We start from the raw sequence: 27,894 nt of genomic DNA, 5'->3' as shown, positions 1-27,894 counted from the left end.
CAAGAGAGCTACGTATTTACCAAAACTTCATCCAGTGAAGATGGAAAAAAGGTGGCTCTTCTCCCTCTTTTGTTTGCTCTCGGTGCCCAGCGTTGCAGGTAAGCACGTCAGTGGGATGCCTTGACCCAGATTATGACGGAGGGTGGCGAGGGGCAGGGTGGCATCTGCAGGCTGGGCTTAGCATGTCTCACTAGGGCAAGCTGTAGCTACTGGTAATGATTTTCTGTTTCCTGACAACTTTCTAATAAGCTACTTATAATGTGCAGCTAGTAAGGAGTAAATGGCTTGAGCCGACTAGCAGGTTAGTTTATTCAAAACGCCTAACCTGTTTTCACCAGAATAATCACTGAGATGAGCTCACTTTTATTTAGGGCAACATGTGCTCATCTCCAATGGGCAAAAAGAAAAACTGCTTTCGAAGAGTAAATAAAATATCTCTCTCACACACACGCCTGTGTATGCAGAGAGGAAGAGTTGAAACACTTAAAGGCAAGGATAAATTGTACAGCTGCAACCCTTTAAATAGATTCTTCCCTTCCTCTTCCCCACCCAGCCCTACGTGCTGCATTAAAGGCTTGAGAAACAACTTTGTCATTGGGAGTAAAACTTTCAGAAAAGTTGAGTAAGGAGAACTGTATCCCCATCAGAGGGAGTTTAAACCAAAACCAATCTGAGTAAAACCAAGAAAAAGCCTGATGCTCACAAACCCCTCCACCCACCCTACCCCCCCAACAGGCTAACCACGCTGAATGCAGGAGTACTTATTACCAGTTAGGAAGAAGAATTTTGTGGGATAAGCCTTTTTCCAGTTAAGAAAGGAAAAAGTTCATGTATTTGATCAGCATGGTAAGATGCATCTAAAAATATGGCATAGGCTGTTCCTATTTTCTACATCACTGAGGCAAACTGGATGGTAAAAGAAAGGAAAATATTTCATATGTGTATTCATAGAAAATAAAAGTTCTAAAATGCAAAGAAAGAACTAGAAGCCTCAAGACATGCACACGCAGGAAAGCAATATTGTTTAGGGAAAAACAGGACCGTTGTTTTTTTCCCCGAGGATGAAATCCTCACTGAAGTCTCTCAAAGGTGAAAGTGCATACCACCATGCCCTTTGTGGAGATCAGACATCTAAATGTCTGGGAGTTACTCCATTAAATTTCAAATAGAGCACAAGTATGAGCTAATGGAGAGCATTTGATTTGGAAGAATAAAGTTGGCATAAAATGAGACTAATTATGTTGAGATGCTAACTAAAAGATAAGAATACTTTTGCATGAAAGGGTTTCAGTTAAAATAACCTAAAGTGCCAGGCCACTAATAAACAACACAAATTAAAATGATGTCTCTACATATGTAATTTTTCATCTTAATATAAAATATTCAAGTAATTCTTGGTAGGCATTCTTTACATGGTCCTTTGACCTAATGTATCAGTATGACTACGAGAGATAACTTGCTAGGTGTCCCTTGCCTGCTAGTCTGATCGCAAGATTGCTAATAGCTTTTTACTTAACATTTACTGATGAAAAACTTACAGTGAAATCAGTAAGCATTTGCTATAATAAGCTCCTTGGACCGACACAAATAGTTTCCAGTAATTTGTCTCACAGCACTTGTCACTCAAGCTTATTTTTATTTACCCTCTTATGTCATCCCCTCTCTTGGAAGTCAATTAAAAGATGAACAGAGCATGCACAGCAATAAAAACCAGAGACTGTGGGCCATGGCCATTCAGTAGCTTTGTTCACCACGCGCCTAGTCTCTACGTGTCCGTGTCACCCTTCAGTGGTTTGGTACCAAATCTCAGCCAGCTCTGCGGGGACGTGGGACTCTGCCCTTGGTCTTCTTCCCTGTCAAACCAGAGCTGTGGGTGTGCAGGTTCCCTCTCTGGCTCCCGGCTGAGCCGGCAGAGCGTGGGGCACACCAGCCCCCCCGCAGGCACCGTCGAGGCTGCCTGGCCCCTGGCAGGGCACCCTGGACCCTGTACCACATGGCAGAACACACGTCAAGGCAAAGAAATGGGTACCGGCTTTTTTCAAGTAAAGAAGGTGAGCAGTGTGCACTTGCTGCCGTGAGGAGTCAGTGGTATGGCCGGTACGACTGCGGGGCAAGTTCCCAAAACAAATTTACAGTGATATTTTGATCTACAGGGAGGATAAAATCCAATGGAGTTGGGGGGCAACAAGTGCCTACCTAAGAACAGTCGCACAAACTCTTTTTCTGGGTTCCTGCACGTCCTTTTGAAAAAAGGCCTTTTTGTGTATGGCTCTGTGGGTGTGATTGGTTACTTGTCTCACTACAACTCCCCCATCCATAAATTTTCATCTCCTTGAGTTTGTCAGTGCCCTGTGTATAGGGGTTTGGGGACTGTGAGAATCTTGTTCATAGGAGGGAGAAAGGGAGAAAAACCAATTTTACTACAGCAGCAGCAAAACCAAGGAGCACAGGCTCCCGTTGAAAGCCCCTTCATTTCACCGATCCATTACTCCTTTATATGGCACACTAAGGACTGCCAACATGCTTTATGAAATTAATTGAGGAAGAAACTCTACATACCAGGGCATCTCACTCTGACACTGAAGCAGATACTCATTTAGGCCATGCAGGATCTGTTTAATAACCTGGAGGTAAAAGAACAGCTTTCTCTGTTGAAGCAGCGAAGGCAATTGCAATGGGCAGGGGGGAACAGTGCAGGGCAGAATTAGCCAGCAAGGATAAGTCATTTGTTCTTGCAAAAAGAGCTGGGGAATAACCAGGCCCAGCTTCTGCTTTATTTATATCACTTGAAAGATTTCCATTTTCACAGAGGCCCTCGGAGCTCCCATTTCACTCCCGTGAGCGTGATGGGAGCTGCCTGCCCTCTTCCAGACAAGCGTGTGTCTGCTCTCCCAGTTCTCTTTCCACGGTTTGTACTGGTGGAGATCTGCTGTAAAGCTCCCCACTAGAAAGCCTGTTGTTACAGTTGTAGGGTATTCATAGTTGCCTATGGCTAAGGCACCAAATCGTGTCACAGATGCCTTAGTAGAAAGCTTTGTTTAAACATGACTTACACTGAAAACTGTCCCGTTTGTTTTTAAGGCCAGCCTGAAGATGTCATTACACAAACAGAAGTGGTTCGTGCTTTGCCAGGTGCTGACGTGACCCTGGTGTGCAGCTTCCCAAAACGACACACCACCTGCATAATACAGACTCAGTGGTCCAAGACCGATGACAACCAGCTTACCAGAATAGCTGTTTATCACCCTGTTTATGGCACCCACTACTTCACCTTTCCCGAGGCCTCTTACAACTTTTCAGTGTCCTTCAGCATGAGGAAGTGCTGCGACTGGGATGCTACAGAGGCGTTGTGTTTCCATGATCCAAATGCCACGTCTGAGTGCAATCGGTGGGCTCTGCACCTGAAAAACGTTACCGTCTCCCTTAGTGGGCAGTACGAGTGCAGTTTTGCCACTTACCCATATGGGACAAAGGCTGCAAAAATTCAACTTATTGTCAAGGCAGGAGGTAAGTGATTACGAATGAGATGTTGCTTTCTTGTAATGGGGAGTGGGGGTGGGGAGAATATCAGGATAGATGAACTTTTCTTGGTCGGTGATGGTGACTTGTTTGGGCTTTGCAATGGTGTCACTGAATGCTGCCGCCTGCACAGTTTCCTATTTACCAGGCACTCTGTAGCTGCTGTTATCCAGCTCGTGATTAGGAAACCTTGTTTGTCTGGAGAAATACAAAGTTAGATAGGAAGGCAAAAAAGGTGGTGAGATGGGTGGTTTCCACATTTTTGTTTTGGAGTAACATGCTGCGGAGAAGACGGGATGAGCAGCTCAGGATATGGTGGGATGGAGGCTGCTGGATCGCCAAACCACGCTGTGCTGCTGCTGTGGCACGCGGCACTGGGCACGAGAAAGAGAAAACACCCTTGTCTGGTTGAGGCTGAGGGCTGGCATCTGCAGGGTGTGCTGAGTGTTAGCTCAGTGGAGGGATGTGTGTCCCCACCGTCAAAAATAAACCGGAGCAAAGTGGGGGATTGTTTAGGACAATCACAGGAATGGAGACTCGGCTGCTTCTGTCAGCCAAAAGGAAGCTGGAAAACAGCATGACTGCTCTCGGTAAGTAACCTCAGGGGAGAGTGGAGACTCCAGGCAGGATATTTAAATTATCCTGGCAAAGGAACAAATGGGTTTAAACGGACATGAATGGATTTGACTACAAATTAAACAATAGTGGCAACCATTAGTGCAGCAATTTTGGGAACAGCTGTTTAATGCCAGCAGTGAGGGCAAAAGCCCAAACTGCTGTGAAGACGGAGCTGGGCAGGGACGTTGGGCAAGCGTGTTGGTGTGCACATGGGGGACTGGATTTGCTGACACCAGAAACCTCTTCCTGACCCAGGTTTCTGTTAACAAGCCAAGATTGAAGTAAATGCAACAAACCTGGCAGGGTTTCAGTTCAGAGCTACAAGGCCAACACGCTCGCCCTGCTTGTGCCGGGGGCTGTAGATGCAGCACGCGTTCAAGGGTTAGGAGCGTGGTGAGCGCGGGGGATGGCAGGGGGAGCAGAGGGCAGCAGCGCTCCCACCGCCCCTTTGGCCTGCATCGTGAGGCCAGACTGGTGGCAGGAGGGATGCTGGTCCCCATGCTGGATCTCACTGGTCCTGCAGCAGGAGGAGGTCCTGTGCGAGACTCGTACACAGCAACATTTAACCCAAGCCGCTGCCTCGCTCCCTGACAGCCCCAAGCTCCAAGCGTTTCGGTGGTGTTATCCCGGAGGCACACCTCAGGGGCAACCCAGCAGCACCTGCCTGCCCTGATGAACTTACGGAGGCAAAATTAGAGCCAGCATCTCTGCGCAGTCCACAGAGGATGGGTGTGTTTAAACAGCACATGCTGGATAACTGTGTCAAGGACGAAGCTGCCACTTTACCTGTGTGTGCTGCAATTCCCTTTGGGAATTTTCCTGTGCTTCATAGGGCAGAGGGGCTGGATCAAGTGGAGAGCAGTGAGGTACAAACAGTGCTGGTAACAGCGTAAAACGCTCCCATGCTTCTGTTCATGCGATTTGTCTCTATCTCTTCCTTAACACAGTAATAGTGCTAATCAAGCATTGCTCCTTTTCTCTTGCCAGTGCCCTTGGTTCATACTGGCATGTTCAATGTCGTTATTGATGTCTACATGTTAAAGGTGGGCAGCTCTCGTTCATATCAGCATCATTGTGCCTTTTTGCAGCAACTGCGTGATGTAGCAAGTTGTGCTACTGATAACTCGCTAGGGAGAACTAAAAAATTCAGTTTGCAACATACCTCTTGCAGATTTGTATTTTAAGGTAACCAGATCTTTTGCAACGAACCACCTCCACTCAAAAGAAGGCAAAAGACCTTAATCCAGCCTACAAGTGGGATGGAGAAGGGTCCTAGTCATTAATGAAGTACAGCTCCCAACTACATCAAAGCGAAGTGAATCCAAATGGAGTCAACTTGTAGATACTGCAAAAAGCCTGCCGAGCAGCAGGCCTATGTAGGACTGACAAACATGGAGGACCTTAGCCAACAGGCTGTTAATGGAGATGAGAATCAAAGACGGGGGCGGAAACAGAGCGGCTGTGAGAACAGGCAGAGGCCGTTTGCAGGCTGAGCTCCCGGGGTGACTACTCATCTTCGTACTTCTCGTACACTGCATGGCACTTTTGCGTGGCAGCTTGTCCCAGCAAAGCCTCCTACGCGGTTTTCTTCCTTGGGAAGCTCTAGATTTGCTTCCTTTGCCCTTTCTTTAACGTTTTCTGCACTATCCAGCCCCTTTAGGGCTTGTGCACTCTGCGTCCCATCGTGGTCGCTGGCTCCTCGGCTGCTTTGCTCTGGTGGAGAGCGGAGACAAGCTGCTTCTGCCGCTGGGTCTCCTGGGCACCACTCCGGGCGCTGCCTTTCGTCACGTCCCTGCGGCACAGGCTGCATGCTGGCACTGCCACTCCGTGCTTGGGTGCCAGCCATAAAGGAAGTTACAGTCACCAGAAAGTCCCCACTGCTAAATAACATAACAGTCTGGGACTGCTAGATATTCTCCCGCCCCTCAAGATAAAAAAATGAGTAAAATATACAACTATTCCATCTCAACACGCAAGCCAGAGCTGCCAGAGGAACTCAGTTCAAGAGTTTCCCCGCAGCGCAGGCTCGTGCCTGCCTACAGGGGAGAGGGGAGGCAGGTCTGTTCGGACCACGGCTGGGCTCTGCTCAGTGCATCACTTTGCCCTTCCGTTGGTGGACTAGAGCCCTGGAGGGGGAATGGGCAGGGTAGGAGATGCCAAAATGCTTTTTTAAATTGATAACAAAGGAAAGAGTGACAGGCTCTCTGCTTCTGGTAGCGGGCAGGTTAGACAATAACAAAAGGGGCATTTACACTGAAAAAAGGGGTTAATCTTAGCCTGCTTGACATGCTGAACACCTTGCTTAGTGAAAAGAAGGTCTGCGGTTATCTTCAGAGAAAAGGAAATACAGGTGTGCAAAATTGATGTGAAGGTTTATTGCTGCAGAAGAAAATTGTAAGGGAAAAATTGAAGCTTCAAATTATTTGCAGCTCCAAAAGGAGACATCTTGATCCTGCAGTTAAGCAAAGGTTTGTATGAATTGCCCAAAAATTCGGGTAAAGCTGCGAATTAGAGTCATGAAACTGCATCTAGAATCAGATGCAGGGCTTTCACGTAACAAAAGTGTCTATCAGTAATGATTGAAAATTACAGTTCCCTTCTAATCAAAAAAGTGCCTGTTCCTTGAACAGAAGACTAGTCAGCATTGGTTTTTAAAGCAGAATGAACATCATGTTTCTGATTTTCCTTCTTGGGCTTTTTTTTGTCATCGTTGTTGCAATGATAAAAGAGGAGCAGCACTACGTGAAGGAAGTGCGGTTAAACCAGACTTTAGAAATTCCGTGCGTTGAGGACACGACCTCAGAAAATTTGTCCAATTATCCTTTGAAGTGGCTAGTGGTAAGTGTTCTTCATCTCAGGTACAAGCTTCAGAAGGAACTACAGGCTATTTTTGCAGGTTGAAATAGAAATGTTGGACTTTACTGTGTCCTGAAGAATCTGCTAAACAAAAAGTATCGGTCGTGTTGGACTGTGATAATAAAGGGAAAAAGTACAAACATGGTTTTGCAACATAGACACCACAAACAATAGCTGTGGAAGAAAAAAAAAGGGGAAATTCCATCTTAATTGCTTTTAATTTTTTTAGGAGTACATGTTGAGCAGGTCCATGGAAAGTGGCAAAAAACTTAGCAAATGTAACAGAACTAAAATATTCCTTGTGTTGGATTTCTTAGGGATTTTTGCTGTAGTGAAGCTTTAGTATCTCTGAAAAGTACACGGTTACAGCATAAGGTAGTGAGATATCAGGCCGCTTTGAAATAGAAAAAAAAAGGGGGGGGCTGACTCTAATGTTTTTGTTTTCGTTAACCTCTGTGTCACAGATGCACGCCAAAGACATGCAAACCCAGTTATCTAGCTAACCACATAAAACTATTTTTAAGCAATTTGCTGTGAGATATAAAGCTCGTTATATTTTTGTACTGCATCTCACTTTCTGGATAAATATTTGTATGCATGTTTTAATGTAACCTTTCAGCATTAATTTCAGTATGTAGAGATAAGTATCAGCCAGCAGTGTCCTTGAGGTTTGCCTCTTAATTTCTATCTATTGTCACTGAGGAGCTCTAACTGTTGAGGGTTTTCTTAAAGGTGATTATCTCACCCAGCTCATTATCTATTTAGATCTCCCCTTTGCAGTACATTCTTAATATGAAAATTCTTAAAGTTTTTGTAGGGAACATCCTTGTCCTTACTACTTTTTAGTGTCGCTAGCTCACTCTACAAAGTAGCAGAGGAAGGACAAAAAAAACCCCAAAGGTCAGCACAATGACACACGTGGGTCACCATGCGTCATTCAGAGTATAGTTTGCAGATATGTACCGAGGCCCAGATGTCCAGGATGTGTTGGCTGCACCTATATCTAAGGGTGGCTGGCACACAGACATTAAGGGGGGATGACTTTTAGCTATTATTATCAGGTTCTCACTATTTAAAATCTAAAAGAGCAAGGATTTTCTTGGAATTTCAGTCGTATTTAATAGTATGGGATGTTCAGCATAACTTAAAGATTGCCGCAGTGAGAAAGCAGCTCTGTTGCCCTCTCTGCAGCCTGCAGAGATCAGGACTCACAAGACACAACTATTTACTCCCTATTTATTGGTACGATGATGACTGCTATTGGTTTTGAGGTTGTGGGAGAGAATGTATTTGGAAAAAATTAGATGTTGCAAATGTCCACTTACTACTACACAATGCTAAGGGTGTGAGGGAAGCTTTTCATAGCGGGAATAGAGCTGGTCTACAAAAATATATGGGGGGTGGGGAGGTGTCTGGTCTTCACACATTGTGTGGATTGCTCTTTTCACAGGGGGAAAATGGCAGGGAAGAGGAACTTGTGACCAAGGAGCCCTCCTATCCTGCAGTGTACAGGAACAGCAGCATGCTGGATGGGCAAAGAGTCCGCCTGGGTTTGAACTACACTCTAAAGATTTTCCCCACCAAAATCACAGATGATGGCAAGGTATTTTCCTGCCATGTGGCGTACCACCCCGAAAGAGTCCAGAAGAGCAGCACCACCGTGAGAGTATTCGGTAAGGGACTCATGCCAACTGCCTGCTTACTTGCACATGGAAAGGTAACACTCTTGTCTGGTTCTGAAGGCAACAGCTTTCAAAATACACCAGGGTTTTTTTATATATACATATTTACATAGTATTTTTTTCAGCTGCAATGAGTTAAAATGTTAGTAAATAACCCCATAGTTCTTAGGAAGAATTTGAGGGCATTCCTTCAATTTCTGACATCAAAAATAGTAGATCCATTGTGCATACATCGACACCACTGGCGTGCACGTTGCCACTATCTCACCCCAATGTGGAAGCTTATGTGGGCACTTTGCGGCTTACAGGAACGCACCTTGATCATGAAGATCTCTGTGCCCTAGTTATAAAATTACTGTGCTGTCTGCAGTTAGGAAATCATGACCAAAATTTATTAAGCAGCTAAGGTGATTTGGAACTATCGTTGTAGTGTCGCATCCTCAAAGGCATGTGGTGTTCAGCTGCTGCCAAAGGCTCTGGTTCTGAAAATGAGGTCCTGCCTGGAGGTCTCAGACTGGTCAGGAGTGGCAGGGCCCTTGTACTGCAAATGTGTGGGCTGGCATTTCATGCTGGAAGCCTTCCTCATCTTTAGTTACTTGCTCTGTTCCCTTTCTAGTGGCTTGGGAACTACAGTTGCTGAGGTACAACTGAAGCAGAAAAATGCTGCCCGCTGAAAACTGGGCTGTGTTTTCTGCTTATAGAGCAGTGGATTTAGAAAACGTATTTCCAATGCTCCTAAAATGAATGGGTGTTGAACAGTGGGTCTGTCAACTGTCTCTTGACTGTAGCTGCTTGCCCAAGGAAGCCCACGGCTCGAGGACAGCATGGCCATGCAAGGCTAATGCTCTGAATGCAAAGAAAGATTCAACAGGGAGCAGCAAGAATAAAAAATAATAATAAAAAAAAGCAAAACCTGTGTCTGGGACCTGTTGGTTACTGACACAAGAGAAATAAAAATGGAAGTTAATGATCTGAATTTTTTTCTTGTGTTTGCATGATTCAGACATGGGTCTTGCTTTTAAAAATCAACATTTGTCAAATAGCTACAGTGTTACCTGGGTAATGGTTCAAGTATACCACCATACTTGAACTCTCCCTCCCCTCCATCCCTGCTGATGCTCTCGCCCTGGTTTGTGTATCTGTTAGCCTAAGAGTTTGCTTTATTTGGCTTATTCTCTGAGTTACTGTGTCACATGTAGTTGTCTGTGCATGCACCCACATCAGCATATTTGTACAACAGGGGAGAGAGGCAATCAAGAGAAAGCAACCGTGACCCTTGGTGGTGAACAGCCTGTGATGCTCCCAGTAAGAGCTGGCTGGCTTTGGACTGGGGTGCTATGCCCCATCAGCCTCCCTCACGGGTGTCCTGAGGGCAGGGTTAGGTGGAGGGGCTCCCTGAGAGCTGGTTTGCGTTGGTGCTGAGGAAGGTCTCTCAGACCTCAGGCCACTGGAGTCCAGATCTTGGAGGAAGTGCGTTTTTGTGCCCTTAGCCTCTTCACGTCTGATATTTTGCTGGTAAAATAACTATTTCGCATGCTGTCTCACTCCTTTCTGTTACCGTTTGCTAAAGGCACACTGCTTATGATTGCCTCATACCAGCTTTTCTCCACTTACCTCTCTTGTGCTGCAACGGAAGGGGAGAGCGAGAGCAGACGGTCCAGAGCTGCCCCTGCGCCAGCCCATGGGCTGGCAGGGCAGGAGCTGGCAAAGAACAGGCAGAGACAGTGGCCAGAATAATCCAGCAAGCTCCAGTTGACATTTGGGAACAGACAAACAGCCACTTCAGATGACAGCACACCTCTCTTGTTCCTTGTGCAAAGCTGACCGGGGAATGAAGAAATGAACATTTATGTCCTAGCAGGTAGACCCAGGCTCAAACGGCCAGGGCAGGATCTAGAGCATGATAGTAAGCGCATACACTGTCAACAGCATGTTATATTGGTTATATCTGTCATCCTGGCCATTAAAAAGGATGTAGCTAGAAAACCAAGGCCAACTGAAACTTGGGGAGATTTTCCCACCTCAGCAAGCCAGCATCCCCCCGTCACCCAAACACTCACGCAATCGAACCCCACGGGATGAGTGGCATGAAAGAAGGGCAGGGAGGGCAGGCAGCTAGCGCACCACGGGGCTGTAATGGGCAGGAGGAAGAGGAGGAGAGGAAGGTACTGCTGCCTGGGGAAAGCTCCCTCTGCAGGTTCCCTCTGACAAAGACTCTGGGGCTAAATACGGCAGAGACAGCCCAAGTCTGAGGGGCAGCAGTGGCACTTCCCCACAGATGCTTTGACGTACGACTGAGAGCTGGGCAGGGGAGGATGGGGAAGGCATGAACGAGTCCCTCAATGAAGTTGAGAGTCTTGATAGGCTGAGTAAAAACAGACATTCAATCAAGAAAGCTTTTTTTAAGAGGGTACTTTTGGACTGAAATGCTTTAAAATATTTCTTTTCTAGAACAGAGTTCTTTTAGATACAAGTTTCTGAGAAAATGGATGGCCTTTTCACATCTAACTTTGCCAAAAATTGATTTCTCCTTTTTGTAAGAGTAAAAGCTCAGCAGCAGAAACTACTATACTAAATATTGAATTTCTGCTAGACCCAAAACATTGGTAAATATCCTAGCAAGACAAATGAATGTCAAACTGTTAACAGGGGCTGAGATGTTAAATGGACAAGATCTATTAGATCATTGAGAGCTATGCTTGAGAGCTGCCTGCCAGAACAGTTACCCAGCAAATATGTTTTCTGAGAAAGCAGACGACAGCATCCAATACAGATGTGAAAAAGTATACCCATTCTCATCAAAAAACAAAAGGAAGAGCAGGCACTGGACTAGATGTTAGTCTCCCAGCCAACTTTTAGCTGAGATTAGAAGATCCAGTTTACCAGACTTTTTCTTACATCTGAAAAAGTACAGTTGCCTTCTGCTAGCCCCACTACCATCTCTACAGTTTTGGCAAGGCAGAAACAAGGATGAAATCTTAAGACATTCATCTTCTGACAGGCAGAATCCACAAAAAAAAGCCAACAAACCCCAGTAGAAGAAAAAAAAAAAAGGAAATTCCACCCAAAAAGTACACAAAGTCCATAAGGCCATGATAATTAAATATAGGTCACTCCCAAGCATAATCCATCAGTAACACTAGGCAGAAAAATGGAAATTAAAAAAAGAACACAGGAGAGTCTTTGGTGGATTTGCTATATAAAACAACAGGGAAACTTAAGCAGTTCACCTCAGAGGGGAATGTAATGAACTGAGGTGACCCTATATCAATTAACAAGCTCAGAAAAGAAAAGTATCTTAATGGTAGAGATTAAAGTTTAAGTTGGAAGGAGAAAAAATTATAGATCTTCTAAGTAATCCAGGGGTTGCACTTGTTTCCAGTCCAGTTTTAAGGCTCAGACAGGGCCAGAAGCACAATTTATCCAAGGTTTTTGAGATTTACTATATATTAGCACAGTTCCAACAGTCCTTACTTAACAAGTCAGTTAATATTACTGCAAACCAGTGATCCCAATGGCTAATTTAGAAATGCCAATTTAGAGAGGCTTACGGTACTCGGTATATTTTACCTGTACAGTCAGCCGCACCTAGAACCAAAATGCTGTGAAAACAAAAGTAAACACTTGTTTCCGTTTCTTGTGGATGTGGTCATCGGAGATCTGCTGCTCTGATGTGAAGGTGAGCTCTGGCAAGGCAGGAAACGTCTGTGGTGTGACACTGTCACACATCTGCCCGGGCGACAGCGTGTGGGTACCTGGTACCCAAAATCAATCAACTTTTTGGGGGATGGCTAAAGCCTTTGCAGATGACAAATGCCCCGAGGAACCAACGACTGGGGAGTGTTTTATTTCAGCAGGCCGGGGAAGGGTGGCTCCGCTGCCGGAGCCGTGACTGCCTGATGGTTTCAGCTCGTTTCTCCACCAAAGCCGCCTAAGAGTGGTTTAGATAGGCAGTGAAATACATCATGGATTTTGTGGTAGTAGCTGCTGATATATGGTTGTAAACCACTTCCTTGACCTCAAATTGGAGCTGTGCAAGCTTTTATCTAGCTAGGTGTGTGGGTGGATGTAGGATTTAATTTCCACTCTTTTTACGAAACAAGGTTGTTAAGCCTTATTAGAAGCTGTTACCGTGACCTTCGGTATCCATTTCACGAATACATTTCTGTTTGCTTTCCAGCCTACCCTGAGATCTCTGTTAGGCTGCAGGAGGGCTCAGCTGGCACCATGCAGAAGGTGAGCAATTTTGGAGCGAAGAGTAATGCCCGTGACCACAACCGTGCCACTCCTGCAGGGCCAGGCAAACTAAGCTGAATCAGAAATAGCCAGGACCTCCAAACCGACCGAGTTCACAGGGCGATGAGCAAGTCAATGAGTTGATGTCAGCCATTCGTGCCCTTTCTCCTGACCGATTCCCATCCCCACAGCAGTGAGCTGCTTCAGTGGGCACAAACTAGAGCTAGCTAAGTGCTTCTCTGTGGTGTAGGCAAAATCTGGTTTTGTGTTAGCCCTAGGGAAGGCTCCGGGACAGGACCGAGAGGCTGTGAGGAGCTGATAATGTTGCAGGGGGCTGCGATGGTCCCTTTCCCTCCCCATCTGCCGGTTACCACCCGGCAGCCTCGGGCTGCCCTTTCCACGCTGCTTAAAATCCCTCTCTGAAGAAGGTCACCCTCTCCCCAGGATGGTGCTCCGAGGGGCCAGGGAGCAGCGGGTGCCGTGGGAGCAGTGTTCGGCACCCACGTGGCCCAGCGTGTGGACGGAAAGGTGATGATCGTGTCAGGCGCGACGGGTCGTGCTGCAGGCAGAACTCAGCTGCAGCAAATCAGATGCCAATGGAGCGACTGGATCTAAGTCTGAGGGCCCCGGTTTAGAGCTGAGGAGTTACACAAGTGTTTTGGGGCTTCTGTTTTATCACTTGCTTTGTAATGCCAAAACCTAAAGGTCTGCTCTGCCGCACTGGCCGTACTTGGCATAAAACATATTCGTGGCCCATATGACTGACTAGCAAGCCACTCTGGCTACTAGCTGTGGCGCTTTGCTTCCTCTTGCATCCATCCACGTTGAAGCTTTTGATCTGCGAGCATCCCAAATTAAGACAGTTTTCCTTGGAAACAGCGTTTGTGGGCAGGCAGAACCTTGTATTAGCCATATCCACCTGCTTCAGACAAGCCATGAGTCAGCTGGTTCTGCAATACTGGTATAATTTTCCTGGTGACCTGTTTCCAGGCGTGATGTTGGACATTGCAGGCTTTTGTCTGCACTGTCCTGTTGAGCAGAGCAAGGGGTGCTGCTATCATGGGACCAGGCAACAGAAACTCTTCCAAGAGCCTCTGAATATTCTTTACCTCCAAACAAACACCAACTCCTTTCCTTCTCTTTTCCACCCTTTCTTGTAGGGCTTAAATCTACTTTGGATGTCAGATTTGTATTTCTTTCATAGGAAGCATTTGTAAAAATACTATGAACCAAAAGTGCCTGAAAAATAACTGAATGTTAAAAGAGGGGAAAGCAATTACACTATGAGTTCAGAGGTTATTTGCCACGGCAAGGAAAGAGTTTCAGCTGAGTAGTTTCAGTCTTCATACTGAATGATTGACTTCTGCTGGCTGCAATGCATCAAGCTTGCTTTGAACTAAATGTGTGAACCACTTTCTTCGAAAGTGGGAGCAAGAGGGCTTTGTGCTGCATGAGTAGCACATGCTCTTTTTTTGTTTGTTTGTTTTTCCCCTTTGTTTAAACAGACCAGACAATTTCTCTTAGTGCCATAAGCTGCTAAGTAAATGTAATTGGGAATATCCAGGCAGCATGGGGATGAGACCTCCCACCCTGCTAGTGCCCAACCCTTCATCCAGCCTTGATTTTGAGGTCCTTCCCATCTATTGCTTGACAAGAAATTAAATTGAGCACAAACACAGATTTGTAGAGCAACTGGCATAAAGCCAGGACTACTGCATCTAAAGCATGGAATTCCTCGTGACTTCTGGAAACCTCTTACCTACCGTGCCCTCTACAAAGATATCTTAATTTTGTATAATCAACACATCATTGTGCTAGGCAGTCTTCTGCCTGGGATTTTTCTCTTTATCTGCCTAACGAAGGAAGGATTTACACGGCATTCAGGAGGTGTCTCATTCTGCCCCCGCACACCACGCTCATTACAGATTCCAGTGTTTCTCCACGTGGGTGTTTGTCACTGAGGCACTGGGCTGCAGGTGGGAGGGTGGAGGTTCACCCTGCATCTCTCCAGCTACAGCACAGGGCTGGAGGACGTTGGAGCCCCGTCACCCCCAACCTGGCCCAGGGTGATGGGGGTGTCCCTGGGCTCTCATTCAACGGTGCCTGCAATCGGAAAAATGGGGGGGAAAGAAACACAATAAAGAGGAAGCGAGTGTTTCCTTCCCGGGGGGGTGGTGAGTAAATAAGCTCTGTCCATTAGGGATTTTGGAAGCCAGCAGCCGGGTGAGAAATGAGAGAGGCTAACGCCTGGCTTTTACTGCTCCATAGCCTAACGTGAGCTGCGTGGTGAGGAAGGTGTTTCCCAAGCCAAGCCTCGTGTGGTACGTGGACAGAACGAGCCTGATGGAGCAGCCCGGAGGTAATGCCACCCGTCAGTAGGTCAATGGCGCAGCTGTAGAAGCGGTTCCCAAAAAAGCGGTGGTTGCTCATCCGCTCCTGCCACCGGGAGCCTGTAGGCATCCGTCTGGGTGAAGGGGAGGCTCAGGCCTCCCCAAAGGGAACTGCTGGCCAACAGCCGTGACCGTAGCCCCCTCCAATTGCCAGCGGTGGGAATGATGGCTTGGCGTAACCGTGCTGTTCTTGCCAAATCTTTGATAGCGTCTCAGCAAAGAAACCTGCAGCCATACGAGCTTGCTTTTCAGTACTGATATTTTGCACAGTTCTGATTTATAGTTTGGAGTGTAATTAGAGGGTCTTGCAGCTCTTCTTTTTTTTTTTTTTCCCCCAAGAAATTGCTGTTGAACAAGAAGACTTGCAAGACAGTGAAGGTTTCTATCAGCTGAGATCAACACTGGTGTTGCAAGAGACCCAGCAGACACATAAGATTTTCTCATGTGCATGTCTGTTTTCCTTCCTTGGGAATGAAACATGGAATATTTCATCAGAAGAAATATTTGTTTCCTTCGGTAGGTTTTTCATAGATAGGATGCATCTGAAACGTTAAAACATTAAGAATACCAGACACACGTATTCTCTGTTATTTAAAACACTGAAGAAACGCCAAGAGTATGGAAGCTTTATTGTACAAGTTCATCACATAGCTTGAACTTTCTGACAGGTTTTTTAGTTCAAGTCTTTGCTTAAGCCTCTAAATGAGCTAAGAAACTCCTGCACAAACATAAGATTCTTGCTGTATGTTTAGGCAGTAATTTGCTGCACTTCCCATACCCAAAAATACACTAGCTTAGCCACATGGCACCAGTAAGCTATTATAATCATGTGTTTCTCACTGAGTGCTCCTGGCAGAAAGTCTGCATATGTGCAATGCAGCTCTCTGGAAAATCAAACCCTCAGCGTCAGGGCTATGTTGTACATCTTCAGTGAAACCTGCAAAAGGCCCCTAAAACAGTTCAACCATTTTGGACAATGGAAAAACTCTCCTATAACCTGTACTGTAAGAATTAGCTATGTGATTAGAGAAGCATGGAGAAATACTGTCCTAAGTAGTTGATGAAAGCAGGAGACGTGGCCGTGCAGAGGTTTATGGCATTTCTGAGGATGCAGGGTGGCCGGCGAGAAGGGCAGACTGATCTCCTTTAGCACCTTCTTGTGCATGCCTCCTGTTCAGGTGCAAATCCATAGTTACACCTTTTTTTTTTCTTTTTTTTTTTAACTATGCACGCTCCTTGCTGCACAGATAATGCAACTGAACTGCTAGCCCCTTAGCAGCCTCCACAGGTACCTCACGTACCATGGTGACTACTTGCAGCTCAGCTGTGTTCACTTGTGGCTGTGGATATGCTTATTGGTGTGTTTTTCCACAAAGAAAGACCGCATCAAAAGGCAGAGCTTACTCCTCTGGAAATATAGCTTTGGAGGTAAAGGAGATAAAAGATCATTTTTCTCCAAAATGACTCATTTCACCCAATTTGCAGTTTTGTAGAAATATATTCAAATTGGAGAGCCGTCAATTAAAGCAGTCTACGTTGTTGCCTGCAGGCTATGCTAATGCTAAGATAGATCCACTCTGTATAAGAATGTTAATATATTTCGATGTGACAGAAATGAAAGAATTAAATTAATTCTCAGCTACATTCTGTGAAGGTGCCATACTAATGCACAGTATGACACAAACTCCAGACTAAATTTTCAGCCTCTGTAACAAAAGCCTAACTACCTTTAAGATCTGCTTTCATCTTTCTTTTTTTTTCTTCACAGACAATAAGTCTAATGAAACCTCATCCAAAGCTTTTACCACCATGGCTTCAGAAGGTAGGATAAATTAGAGAACAAAATAACTTGGGTTATGTTAGAGGTGCCTCTCTAAATTCCTAAAGCTGTTGGAGAAATGTTTTTGCAAACTTGGTTCTGGATGAGTAGTAAGGTACCCCTTTCTGCAGCTATGACTTCAGAGAAAATACAATAAACAGATATTTTGGTGGTGTAATCTATCATAATTAAGCCCAAGCATAATTAAACTCCAGCCTCGAGGGGCACAATGTTATTTCTGAATTTCAGCTGGCATTTGAATATAGCTTTTTCAGCACTGAACTGGTAATTAAAAATAACAGCCCTACTAATGGTTCTACCTTCTGCTTAAGTCCACAGCCAAGATCCTCAACACTTTTGCCTAATTAAAGAACTGATGGGACGTTTCTTAATTTGTGTAAATTTGGTAAACCTACTCTCTGCCCCTGCAAGTTTGTCTTATTAGCAGCTTATGGCAGACAGATAAATCGTTCCCTCCACACCTCAGCTGAAGCCCTTTGGAGATGGACACTGCACACTCTGCAGAAACGTACTGGCAGCTGGGCACACCTCGGCGTGCCCCACTACCCTGGTCTTTAGTTAGACCTGCTGCACCTTTGGTAAGGGGTCCTTTTACGTCGGCCAGATACGACGAAATCCCTGTTAGCACAGGCGAGGGTAAGGTGAAATGCAAACGGAAGAGCAACACTCCAAACAGTCAAAGGAGGGACAAATGCTTGCAAGGGAAAGCAGCCGGAGGGTCGATGGTTACCTCCTTACACTAAGCTCCTATCTGCAGAAGGTCGCTCCCTGCCCGACGCCCTCCCAACATGCCTGACCAGAGGAACCGTCTGGCTGCCTTCCCAGAAATGGTTTTTTGATGGGGTGTGTGAGCTTTCATAGATCATCTCCTTTATGGAGCCCTTTGGGGAGATTTAATCCTTCCTCCCAATCTACTCAGGGGCTACTTTGCCTGACCTCCTGGGAAAAAAAAAAAAATATCTCTCACTCGGGATGTAAATGCTGCTTGGGCAGGATGGTGTCTCCGCTGTGCTTGGCTGGCTGGTTAACAGTCCTTTAATTACAAGGAATAACTCCCTCTCCTCCTCTTTGAGGACTCGGTGAGCACTTTTCAGTGCAAAGTGTTCCTGAAATTTCCTGTCAGAGTTGCAGTTTCTGAAGTGCTTTGTGGATGGAACTATGCAGGTGCCACCACTGGGTCACATATATTATTTCAACATGCATGCTAATAATGTGCATCTGTTTGTATGGGATAAAATCATGTAACTCACTTCTGGTTTTTGAATTGAGGTGCCAGGGGCTCCGATACCTTTTTCCCCCAAACCTTTGTTTCCCTAGGGATTTCACAGCGCAGTTACTTCAGGGGCTTCATGTTTCTCGATGGACTACTTGGCTGAGTCGTGCATTGAAAGATTATTTGGTAATTAAGCGTGATGCACTCTCTCACTCTTGAACCTTTGAATCACCCACTTTTCTAAAGCAGAATAGACACCTTTCTTACCCTGCAGTAAAAGTGTTTGCTTTGATTTGTTATAGACCTTGGAAATTCAGCACTTCCATCAGCTGTTGTGACTACCTCAGGTAAGGGGAAAAAAAAAAAGACTTCTTTATTACTCAGTCAATATATGTAGGATCTCTGCTTGACCGTTGCTTAAATGTCATGTACACAAAGCCAGAGTCGTGCCAGGGAAAGGTCAGCGTGTTCTGCTACTGACGGTACCTGTGTGCTGCTGGGTGGGAATTTGTGAGCTATGAAGTTGCCCAAGAAGAGATCTGACATAAATCCCGCTAAAACTGTCATGTTAGGGCAGCATGTAAAATGGCATGCTGAATATCACATATTATATTTCTGCCTTTTTATAAAATGGAATAAAACCCCCTATACAACTACGGATAAATTTGTCCTATTATGATAGAGAGGTGCATGTGATAGAAAAGTTAAACCCACCACTTTTCCAACAGTAGTGCATCCTTCCCATTCATTAATGACATAAGATATATAACATCGCTTTACCAGAGCATGCATATGGATAACTGTATAAAACTATCTTCAGCAATTGAGAGGAAAACCCGCAAGAGCAGGCGATCCCCTGGGCTTATACGGCTGCTGCATGTTGTCAGGACCATTTCTGGCAAGGCCCTGGCTAGGTGGGGGAGCACCCCCATCGAGTGCATAATCCACCCCACTGCAGTTAAACTGAGCCCTGCGTATAAAAACATAAATAAATAACACACACAGCTAACCCGCAGGAAAGGGTCAGTATTAATAACGGCAGCTGTCTCTGAGTGCCCCTTGAATTTGTGGGAGGTGTTTTGAGCATTTAACCTGAACTCCAACAGCAGGATTGCTGCTGCGGAGTCTGCATTTACATAACAGCTGCTGCAAGCTTTTTGATCCAGGGTTTTTTATGATTTATTAATGTTATTTTTAAAAGACCCTATCAACTAAATGTGATACCGTGTAATCTGTTTGTCTTTAGAGCACCAGTCGACATCTTTGGCCTCTCCAGATTTCACAAGTCAAGCAAGCTTGGCTCCTGCTTCCACAACACAAGGTAAACAATTCAGCCAAAGCGTTTTCTCTGTTGCTTCAAGAACATAGGAGAAAGATACATAAACACAATAACCATCTTGCTTTTTTTGTAGCAAACAATTTAATGTCCACTGAAGCCCTTTTCCTAGTGCATTACACACTAGGAAGTCCACAGATCAAAAATAAATATATAAGAAAATGCTGTCTTGATTTTATCTTATTTAATGCTCCATTTAGGATGCACGCATTAATTTCAGCAAGTGAACAGACATCGAATATATATTTTTACAATACTTATTCTTTGTATCTCTTTAATTAAATATCACACAAAAAGAGAATGATATTAGAGCTAGAAAAAGTGCAGCCCAAACATTAGAGCACTGGAGTACCAATACAAAGCCCCGATAAACAAAATATTTACAGCAGATGACTCAACTTGATGATTTCTTCTCTGGGCTGGTGACACGGAGGCCAGTGGAGGGCAGGGTACCTCACTTGGAAGGGTTTAACCTCGCCTCCCCAGGGAGAGGTGCGTGCACCAGAGGCTGGCATGCACTCGACAGCATGGCAGCAGCCTGAATTGAGAGCAGGGGAAGCTGTGAACCTTCTGATCCCAAAATAAAGGGTTGATGCCCGCCAGTCCCAGCAAAGTGCATTTTCTTACAGCGCAGCCTGTCCGCGAACACTTTTTTCTTTAAAGTCTCTTTCCATTTTGAAGCCCAGCTGCTGATCCCTGCAGGACTGGCTGGTTTTAGGCAGCAGTCAGCAGGGCGCACAGCACACGCTCCCATTTCAGCAGCAGAACAGCACGAGGAAGAGGCAATGTGGCAAGCCGTTGTCAAATGCCATCTTCCCCTCCGCAGCAACACCAAAGCTTTGGATCGGAACTCATCCACCCCTGAGGCAGCAGCGGGCAAGAGTGGATTTGGCCCTTGGTATTTGTGGCAGCCTTGTTCTCCCAAACAAAACAGATTGATTGCAACAGATTTTATTGATTTCACGAACCTGGGGAGCATTGAACGTCCTCCTTAAGCCATGTAATTCAATCCTGCAACCTTCACTTAAAGTAACCTACATTAGTCTATAGCAGTATTTACCCAGAGATGCAGGAGAAATGCTATGGACAGTGGGGGGGTTAATACTGGAGGCAGATGCTGAACACAAGGCTTCATCCTGCCCTAGCAGAGTGTTTTTGGGAGCTGAATCACTCACTGTAAGGCCCTGGGGCATGAAGAGGCTAGATCAATGTATGCCAGGGCAAGAACACAGATTGCAGTGGCACTGAAATTAAAGTTCGCTGCTTCTCCTGCTGCCTTCCCCTTCCCCAAAGTAGAGACGCTTGCCGAGCCTGGCTGACAGCGGGGCAGCAAAGAGCTTGTCCAAGTGGACTGAAAGCCCTTCTGTCTCAACGATTTCATGACAAATATACAATGTGAACAGAGAGGATTCTCCTCGCTGGATCATACACCTTCACTGGTTGAGGAGGTACGAGATCAAAGCCGTAGTGTAAGCTGGAGTTGAGCCATTTATCTTCTGTAAATAGCCCAGGAAACAACTGCTTTTTAACCGATGCCCTCGACGTGTGGCAGTCATGGTGTGCCACCCGTGGGTTAGTGCTGCTCCTCTCTGCCTCGCTGCTGGTTCCCACGCTGGTGCCACCACCAGCTTCTTGAGCAGACCCTTTGGGCTGCAGCCGAGTCAGGATGCCAAGTCTGCCATTGTAAAAAGGGCTTTGGTTCAGTTCCTGTTATTTTGCAAGTTTTTAATGAAAATCCAAGAGACAGGTGGGAATTGGTACAAGGGAACAGTGCACAGATATAGGCAGGAGAAGGAGGAGGAGAGACAGAAGCAAGGCTGTTAAAACTGCAGCCTAGTCTTTGCTTAGCTTCCACGATAGCTCCATCTCTGAGCCCAGAGATGCTCAGGCTTTGAGTGCTGGGTTACAGCTACATTTCACCTTCTCAGATTTGTTCAGATAGCTTAATGATACTTTTCAAAAAGTGAGGCAGGTGTTAGGAAAGACGGACTCTTTTTAGTAGATGTGAAATAGTCCTCTTGGGAAAATAGAGGTCTACTTGCTAGCTACTATCTGCCTGTGTTTGAATATCAGATAAATAGCTAGCTAAGTGCTAGAATACTTAGCACTTCAAAAAAAGATTAAAGGAAAATGTTAAATAAGTTGGCATTTGGCACCAGGCATCGCAGGTGTGACTCCTGTACGCTAACTTCTTCAAAACTTCTCTTTGCTAGTTGGGAAAACAGTTTTGTCTCATTGGAGCTGGTGAAACCCTGTCTAAATGCTGATTTATGCGTGTTTGTTCATCACCCTACTGGCTTCAGGTCGAAACAAGCCAGTGCACTTGGAACTACTGAGTTTCAGCTGAAACTCAGCTGAAATTCAAAAATGCATGCTTAAATGCCCCATGTGTTTTCTCAAAGTTTATTCATCCATCTCACCAAACTCCTCTTGAGTTTCTCGCTTGTGACAGACTTTCAAACCAGACACAGAGTAGTGTCGTGCTTGTCTGAGGGAAGCCAGCATCTCAAGTAATAGGTTACAACTGTTTGACCTCGTTAGTGAGGAAACAGGGAAGAAAGAGGGAAAAATGAAAAATGAGCGATATGGTCCTCTACAGCAATTTTCACAAGCTTGTGTGTTTTTCAGCAGGATCGCTGATTTCTCCTGCAGAGACAAAAAGCTATACCAGCCCCACAGCATTCAGTGAGAGTTTGACAACTGCAGGTGAGTAGATGATGCGTTTCCTTTGCTTCGTAGGACTGCAACAGGGGAATTATGAAGCCCATTACGGGTGTTGCAAGGTGCAAAGGTGGCACCAACTTAGCAAGTGTTGGGTTGCAAATCTGCAGCGATCTGGAGTGTCTGGCAAAAAGCGCAGCAGCAGGTACTCAGCTCTACGTGGTCCTCAGTTTGTGACGCCTTTGCCAAGAACATTAGCTCTGCGGTGCTTATTTTCAGCTGCTAGTTCATAGTCATCACACTGCCATGCAAAAACTACTACTAAACATGGAAAAGTTGTGTCCGAGCAGAGGCCAAAAGTCGGGGGGTGTAATCTGTACCAGCTTTTCAATACTTCACCTAAGAATTCTCCTGTTGAGTTGCACTGAGTTAGAAGATAAAGGCTTGAGTCTTCCAAGCCATCGAAGATTTGCAGCGGCAAAAGAGGAACAAAAAAACGTTTGAGTATCCTGGTTTTATTAGGCATATTTAATTTAATAATATTAAAATTGAGAGAGTTGCTAGGCAAATGTAGTGAGTACTGAGGTTAGTTTATAGATGAAATAAATTACTGGAGTAGCTATATAAAAGCACAGAGCAGCAATGAAGTAATAAGATAATGTGGGGCAATAAAGGCTGGCTAATAGAACATTGAAAGGCAGCCTCATTAAAGATCAATAAATCAATTAAAAAAAAAACCTAGGGGTGGTAGCAGCAGAAAGCCAGAAGTGACTTTCTTTTTTAACATCTTGGTTTATCTTTGTGCTTCCAGAGCAGGCAGGACCTGTCAATGCACTTTTGCATTTGTATGGCAGTCATCTTTTGGCTGAAGCACAAACATAGCAGCCGCTTTCCATTTTCTGAATATATTTTTGGCAGCACTCCGGTGCTTGTTTACTCACGTATAACCCACAACCACGCATTTAGACCGAAACCTTGTGACAACTCCTAATGCTTCACAATCCCGCTCTTGCACAGCTTGATGGGGTTTTTTGCTAAAAAAAAAATTTTGCTAAAAGCATGCTGAATTATACTACTAGTTGCAGGAGGTACCGTGCGTCGCACCACTTGTCGGCTTCCCTACAGCCGTGCCTGCCTGACCGCCAGCTGAGGCACGGCCTCGAAGGGTCTTCAGTCCCACAGCTGTAATTGAGGGCAATTTCAGAGTACACGGGCACCGGTGTACCCACCGAGGCATACCAGCGTGTGTCCCTGTGCCCTCCCAGGGCCACCGGGCTTGTACAACAGGGATTACCATTATCGGTTCAATGCTTGGAGGCTCCAACACGAGCCATTATGTAAATAATAATAAGTAGTGCTCGGCAGCATGCTGTGTAAAGCACAGCGCTGTGGAATCTCTGTGTATACCTTTTTTTTTTAATATATATAACTTTTTAAAATGCCAGATCTACCATGCTTATCCCCATAAAATTAAAAACCTAATAAACAACTAGAAAAGAAGAACTAATTGAATTAATGTCCAAAACTGTCTGTAAATTTTGAGAGTGCTGTAATATTAGACTGATTTTGGTAGGGCTTTTTAATGCATACATACATACATACATACATACAGATATATATATATACTTGAGTGCTCAATTTCAGTCAGAACCAGCATCTCTTAAGAAAGAGATTTTCCTGGCTCTGTCTGGTTACTCATTTGCATCATTTAAACAGTGGATTTTTTTTCTTGGATTTATAAATCAGCAATTATACTAGAGACTTTCAGGTATCTCTGTTATTTCGTTTGTTGTTTGCATCAGAGAAAAACGAAAGGTATAAAATAGCAGCAGTTGAGCCTAATGGAGGAGTCACGTACAGGCTTGTAAGATAATTGAAGGATATTATTTCTTTTTGTACAGATTTGAACGATTCCACCACCGAATCCCTGCAAAGCCTCAGGAATGCCACGCGTTCCTCTGAGAATACAACTCTGGTGCATCGTAAGTGCCGTGGCAGCTCTGTAAATGCTGTGCCATTGTCTAGTCGCATATTTTAGCTATTATTTCGGAAGACGCGAACATGGAGGTGGCTAGAAAAAACAAGAATGTATCCTTAGGCAGTTCTGACCTTAAACATAGGTAGCTTAGCTGTATTAGGAAAGGGAAAATATCTGTCTACAAACAGATGAAAGATGATTTTTGTGGTTCAGGCACAGTACTTGACAGAGGAGACTGAGGTTTCACTCCGTCACGGCAGAGGCAGATTCTTTGTGTTGCTGCTAATCCACTCAATATCTTTAGCTTTTTCATTACCATCTAAGAGGAAAAAAGCTTATCATTCTTCCAGACTGCTGTGCAGCTCATTGCTGGCTTGCTGGAACATCTTAATAGGTGTTTTCTAATAGTCTGTCTGTCTGTCTTCTAATATTCTTTATTTTGATAAAAGCACATTTTTTGTCTAACACTGACTTGCAGGCCAAAAATGTAGGTGTCTTGCCAAGTGAATTTCAACACCCTGATTCTGGAATTTGATTTCCAGTCTTCAGCAGGGTGAATAACAGTGGCTTCAAACCACAACTTTCATTTAAAAATAACCCAAATAAGTTACTAAAACTGTTCTGTGCCCATATCTTTTTAGGTAACCTGTCCTTCAGTGTCACAGACCAGCCAATTTCAGTTACCAGAGGGAAAGATTTCTTTACTACCAGCGGTCTGCTCAATAGTACTGGTGAGACATTATCCTACAAATCCTCTTCTTTCAGTGTGCTGTTGCAGTAAGCAAGAAAAGCAGAGAGGTATGAAACCCGGAGCATCATGTACGTTTGACCAGAGGAGTTAAAAAAAGGGAAAAGAGATGAAAATAGGAATCAGGGCTGCTGTGTCCCCACACCATGGGTTGTCACAGGCTTTTGGCATTTTTGCCTTCTCCCTGCGTCCACAAGCAACGCCCCAGTGCGTGTTTTCTTCCAGCAGCAAAATTTGGCCGGTCACACTCCCGTGCCCCAGGGGCCACTCACAGCTCATGCACCATGGTGGAATTGGCGCCCGGCTGCGGCTCTGGCTGCCACCGTGGGTAAGACCCCGGCTGGGTGACGGACCGGTAGGACCAACCTTGCAAAGGGTTGCGACACCAGCACAACGGGAGGTGACACCGAGGCGGTATCGCCCAGTCACTCTTGTGCTCCAACCACCTCTGGCACCAAGCCCACTGCTGAACCCTCCGCGGCAGCTGGAGGAGGACCGTGCTCTTCCTCTCCTTCCTCCCCACAGCCGGGACCCCGAGGGCACCTCTTTCAGCTGCCAGCACCCCCAAGGGTGGCTGTGCAGAAGAGGGCACTGGGGGATCCCCGCACCATGGTGGGGAGAGGCAGGCGGGGTGAGGCTGGGATGCTGCACCGCCAACGAGAGCCCACCCCAAAAGGCGGCTGCACCCCTGGCCAGATGTTTTGGCAGGATTTGGTGTCGGTGGCATGAAAAATAAGCCGGTGGGAAGGAGGGCTGGGGCAGGCAGCTGTGCCCAGCTGCATCACAAGATGCTTCCTCTTCTCGGAGAAGCTTAGGGGGGAACAGAGAAAACCAATGGTTTTCAGACGAAACGCTTGCCAAGCTGTGCCTGAATAATCCCGTCATGTGAACCGAGGGGTGGCTGAAATCAGCCCGCAAACCTAGTCAGAACAAAAGTGGGTTAAGTCCATAAATCAGAGCTGCAATGCTCAGAGTTTAGGATCCTCAGCCTGGGAACCTGGCCGTCCCGTGTCGATTTGGGGCTGGGTTGTCACCAGGACTGTGCCTGGAGGGGGGAGCAGCGAGCCACAGGCAGCAAGCCCAGATTTCCCTCTTCTCTGAGGGCATTCGGCTGAGCTCTATCTCCTATGTCCCTTCCAGGTGGTGTGAGGAACGCGAAAGACAGTCGCTTCCCCTGGCCAACAGTGGTAGCCGTCCTGCTCCTCTTCTGCAGTTTTCTAATAGCTTTAGGCATCAGGAAATGGTGTCAGTACCAGAAAGAGATGTAAGTACTAGGGAGGGGAACGCAGGGGCGGGAGGGGTGGCACGGAGGACAGCACAAACTCGAACTCAGCTGTTTGGATTTACACATTTTCATTTGAGACTGCCCATAGTGCACAAGGCCTTTAAGTACATGGATCACTAATGCCTTTTTTTTTTTTTCATACAGCAGTATGAAATGTGGAGTGTTCTCAGTCCTTTCATCTGTTCTGTGGGTAATCTATAAAATAAACTTTAAAAAAGGAGCTGTGGTGCGGCTTTGGGGTGTGAGGGAAGAATACAAGTCAATTTTTTTCCCCAGAGCCCTCCACTTCTATTAGCCTCCCTGCCAGCTGCTTTTGCTCTCTCATATTGCATGGTTACTTGCAGACACGTTTTAATGAAATTGTACTTCTGGGGCAACTCTATTTGAGTTGTGAATAATATATGTGAAAGTAGGCTACCTGAAACTTAATCCCAGTCAAATAAGCACTGAGTTTGTAATTATTACCAAAGTTTAATTCCCTACTAAAACACTTGGAGATCTACTGATGAAAGCAGTATCTAAGAGCCAATTATTTTTAATCTTACTAACATTGCTAAAATGTTTGAAAAATCATGGTGATAATGAATCATTCACTGTTCTGGAAAACCCTTTTGAGACATGACTGCAAATCTGTATATCGAAGGTAAAAATGGGATTGATTTTTTTCACTGATTTGGGATGGGACCTTTCTTTATCTTGGCCTATAAATAGACACCAAAAAAAGTTATGAGTCTTTAAATATACCTTCACAGAGCAGTGTGAGCAAAAGATCACTGCATGGGTTTTGAATGGTTCACCAGGACCAAGATCTGTTCTTTTAAAGTGCTAATAAAGTAAAATAGTGAGGTGGGAGCCCAGAAAGCCAAATGAATACCAGGAGGCACACTGGAGCTATAGAACAGAAACAGGGAAGTTGCAGCATGTAAGAGCAAATGTCAGGTGCTCTTATAATGACTTAGCCTCTATCTACCTCCTCCTGCGAACGTTTTGTAACAGTTTTTTATACGGCCTTTGTGTGATAGCACATTTTTTCTCTTCTATTTCAGTATGAACAGACCTCCATCCTTCAAGCCACCGCCACCTCCGATAAAGTACACCTCCATGGTGGAGTCTGATGGGACTCCCCCATCCTGCCATGAACTGGAAAACCTGTAACGTCCCCTACCCCCTGGTGTAGCGCTCAGAAGACTGACACAGTTAAAAGGCTCTGTCTTTAAAACAGTGATTACAGGAGTTTGGTGTTAATGACCCATATTAAAATTCAGAGTGCCTAAATGACATTAATGTTGGAAGCTGCGCACTCCTGAGGATGCTTACTTCATCCCGTCTATCTCTATGTATGCATCACGTTAACACCACTGTGAGTGTCACCATGAGATTACATGTGCTTAATTTGAATTGGATGATCAACTGGGAATTTGCTGTCTTGTTAATGGGAACAGATTAACACATCACTCCGCCAGCCCGCCTGAAGAGCGTTGAAGCTTTTTGTTTTACTAAGTGTATGGAGACGACAGCTCTGCCATATGGAC

General features: G+C 45.4%; 1 protein-coding gene across 1 annotated transcript; it reads left to right on the top strand.

Annotated features, from left to right (window-relative positions):
* CD96 (CD96 molecule) lies at positions 1-27,546 on the top strand. The gene is made up of 15 exons (XM_075034748.1): positions 1-98; positions 3,082-3,507; positions 6,866-6,975; positions 8,444-8,666; positions 12,856-12,911; positions 15,180-15,270; positions 15,641-15,817; positions 17,070-17,123; positions 18,657-18,701; positions 19,601-19,675; positions 22,319-22,396; positions 24,253-24,333; positions 24,971-25,060; positions 26,218-26,341; positions 27,409-27,546. The coding sequence occupies exons 1-15, from the start codon at positions 41-43 to the stop codon at positions 27,515-27,517; spliced, it is 1,797 nt and encodes a 598-aa protein (XP_074890849.1). The 5' UTR covers positions 1-40; the 3' UTR covers positions 27,518-27,546.
* Positions 27,547-27,894: the final 348 nt, after the last annotated feature.

This window comes from Buteo buteo, chromosome 8 (genome assembly GCF_964188355.1).
Source record: "Buteo buteo chromosome 8, bButBut1.hap1.1, whole genome shotgun sequence".
Taxonomy (NCBI): Eukaryota; Metazoa; Chordata; class Aves; order Accipitriformes; family Accipitridae; genus Buteo; species Buteo buteo.
Note: the sequence above shows the minus strand (reverse complement) of the source record. Positions and strands in the feature narration are given on the sequence as shown.

Excerpts from the sequence above, each read along its gene's own strand:
- CD96 (XM_075034748.1), top strand. The coding sequence starts at position 41 with ATGGAAAAAAGGTGGCTCTTCTCCCTCTTTTGTTTGCTCTCGGTGCCC. Across the intron at positions 8,667-12,855 it reads CACCACCGTGAGAGTATTCG|CCTACCCTGAGATCTCTGTT; the intron begins GTAAGGGACTCA and ends TTTGCTTTCCAG. Across the intron at positions 15,818-17,069 it reads AGAAATATTTGTTTCCTTCG|ACAATAAGTCTAATGAAACC; the intron begins GTAGGTTTTTCA and ends TTTTCTTCACAG.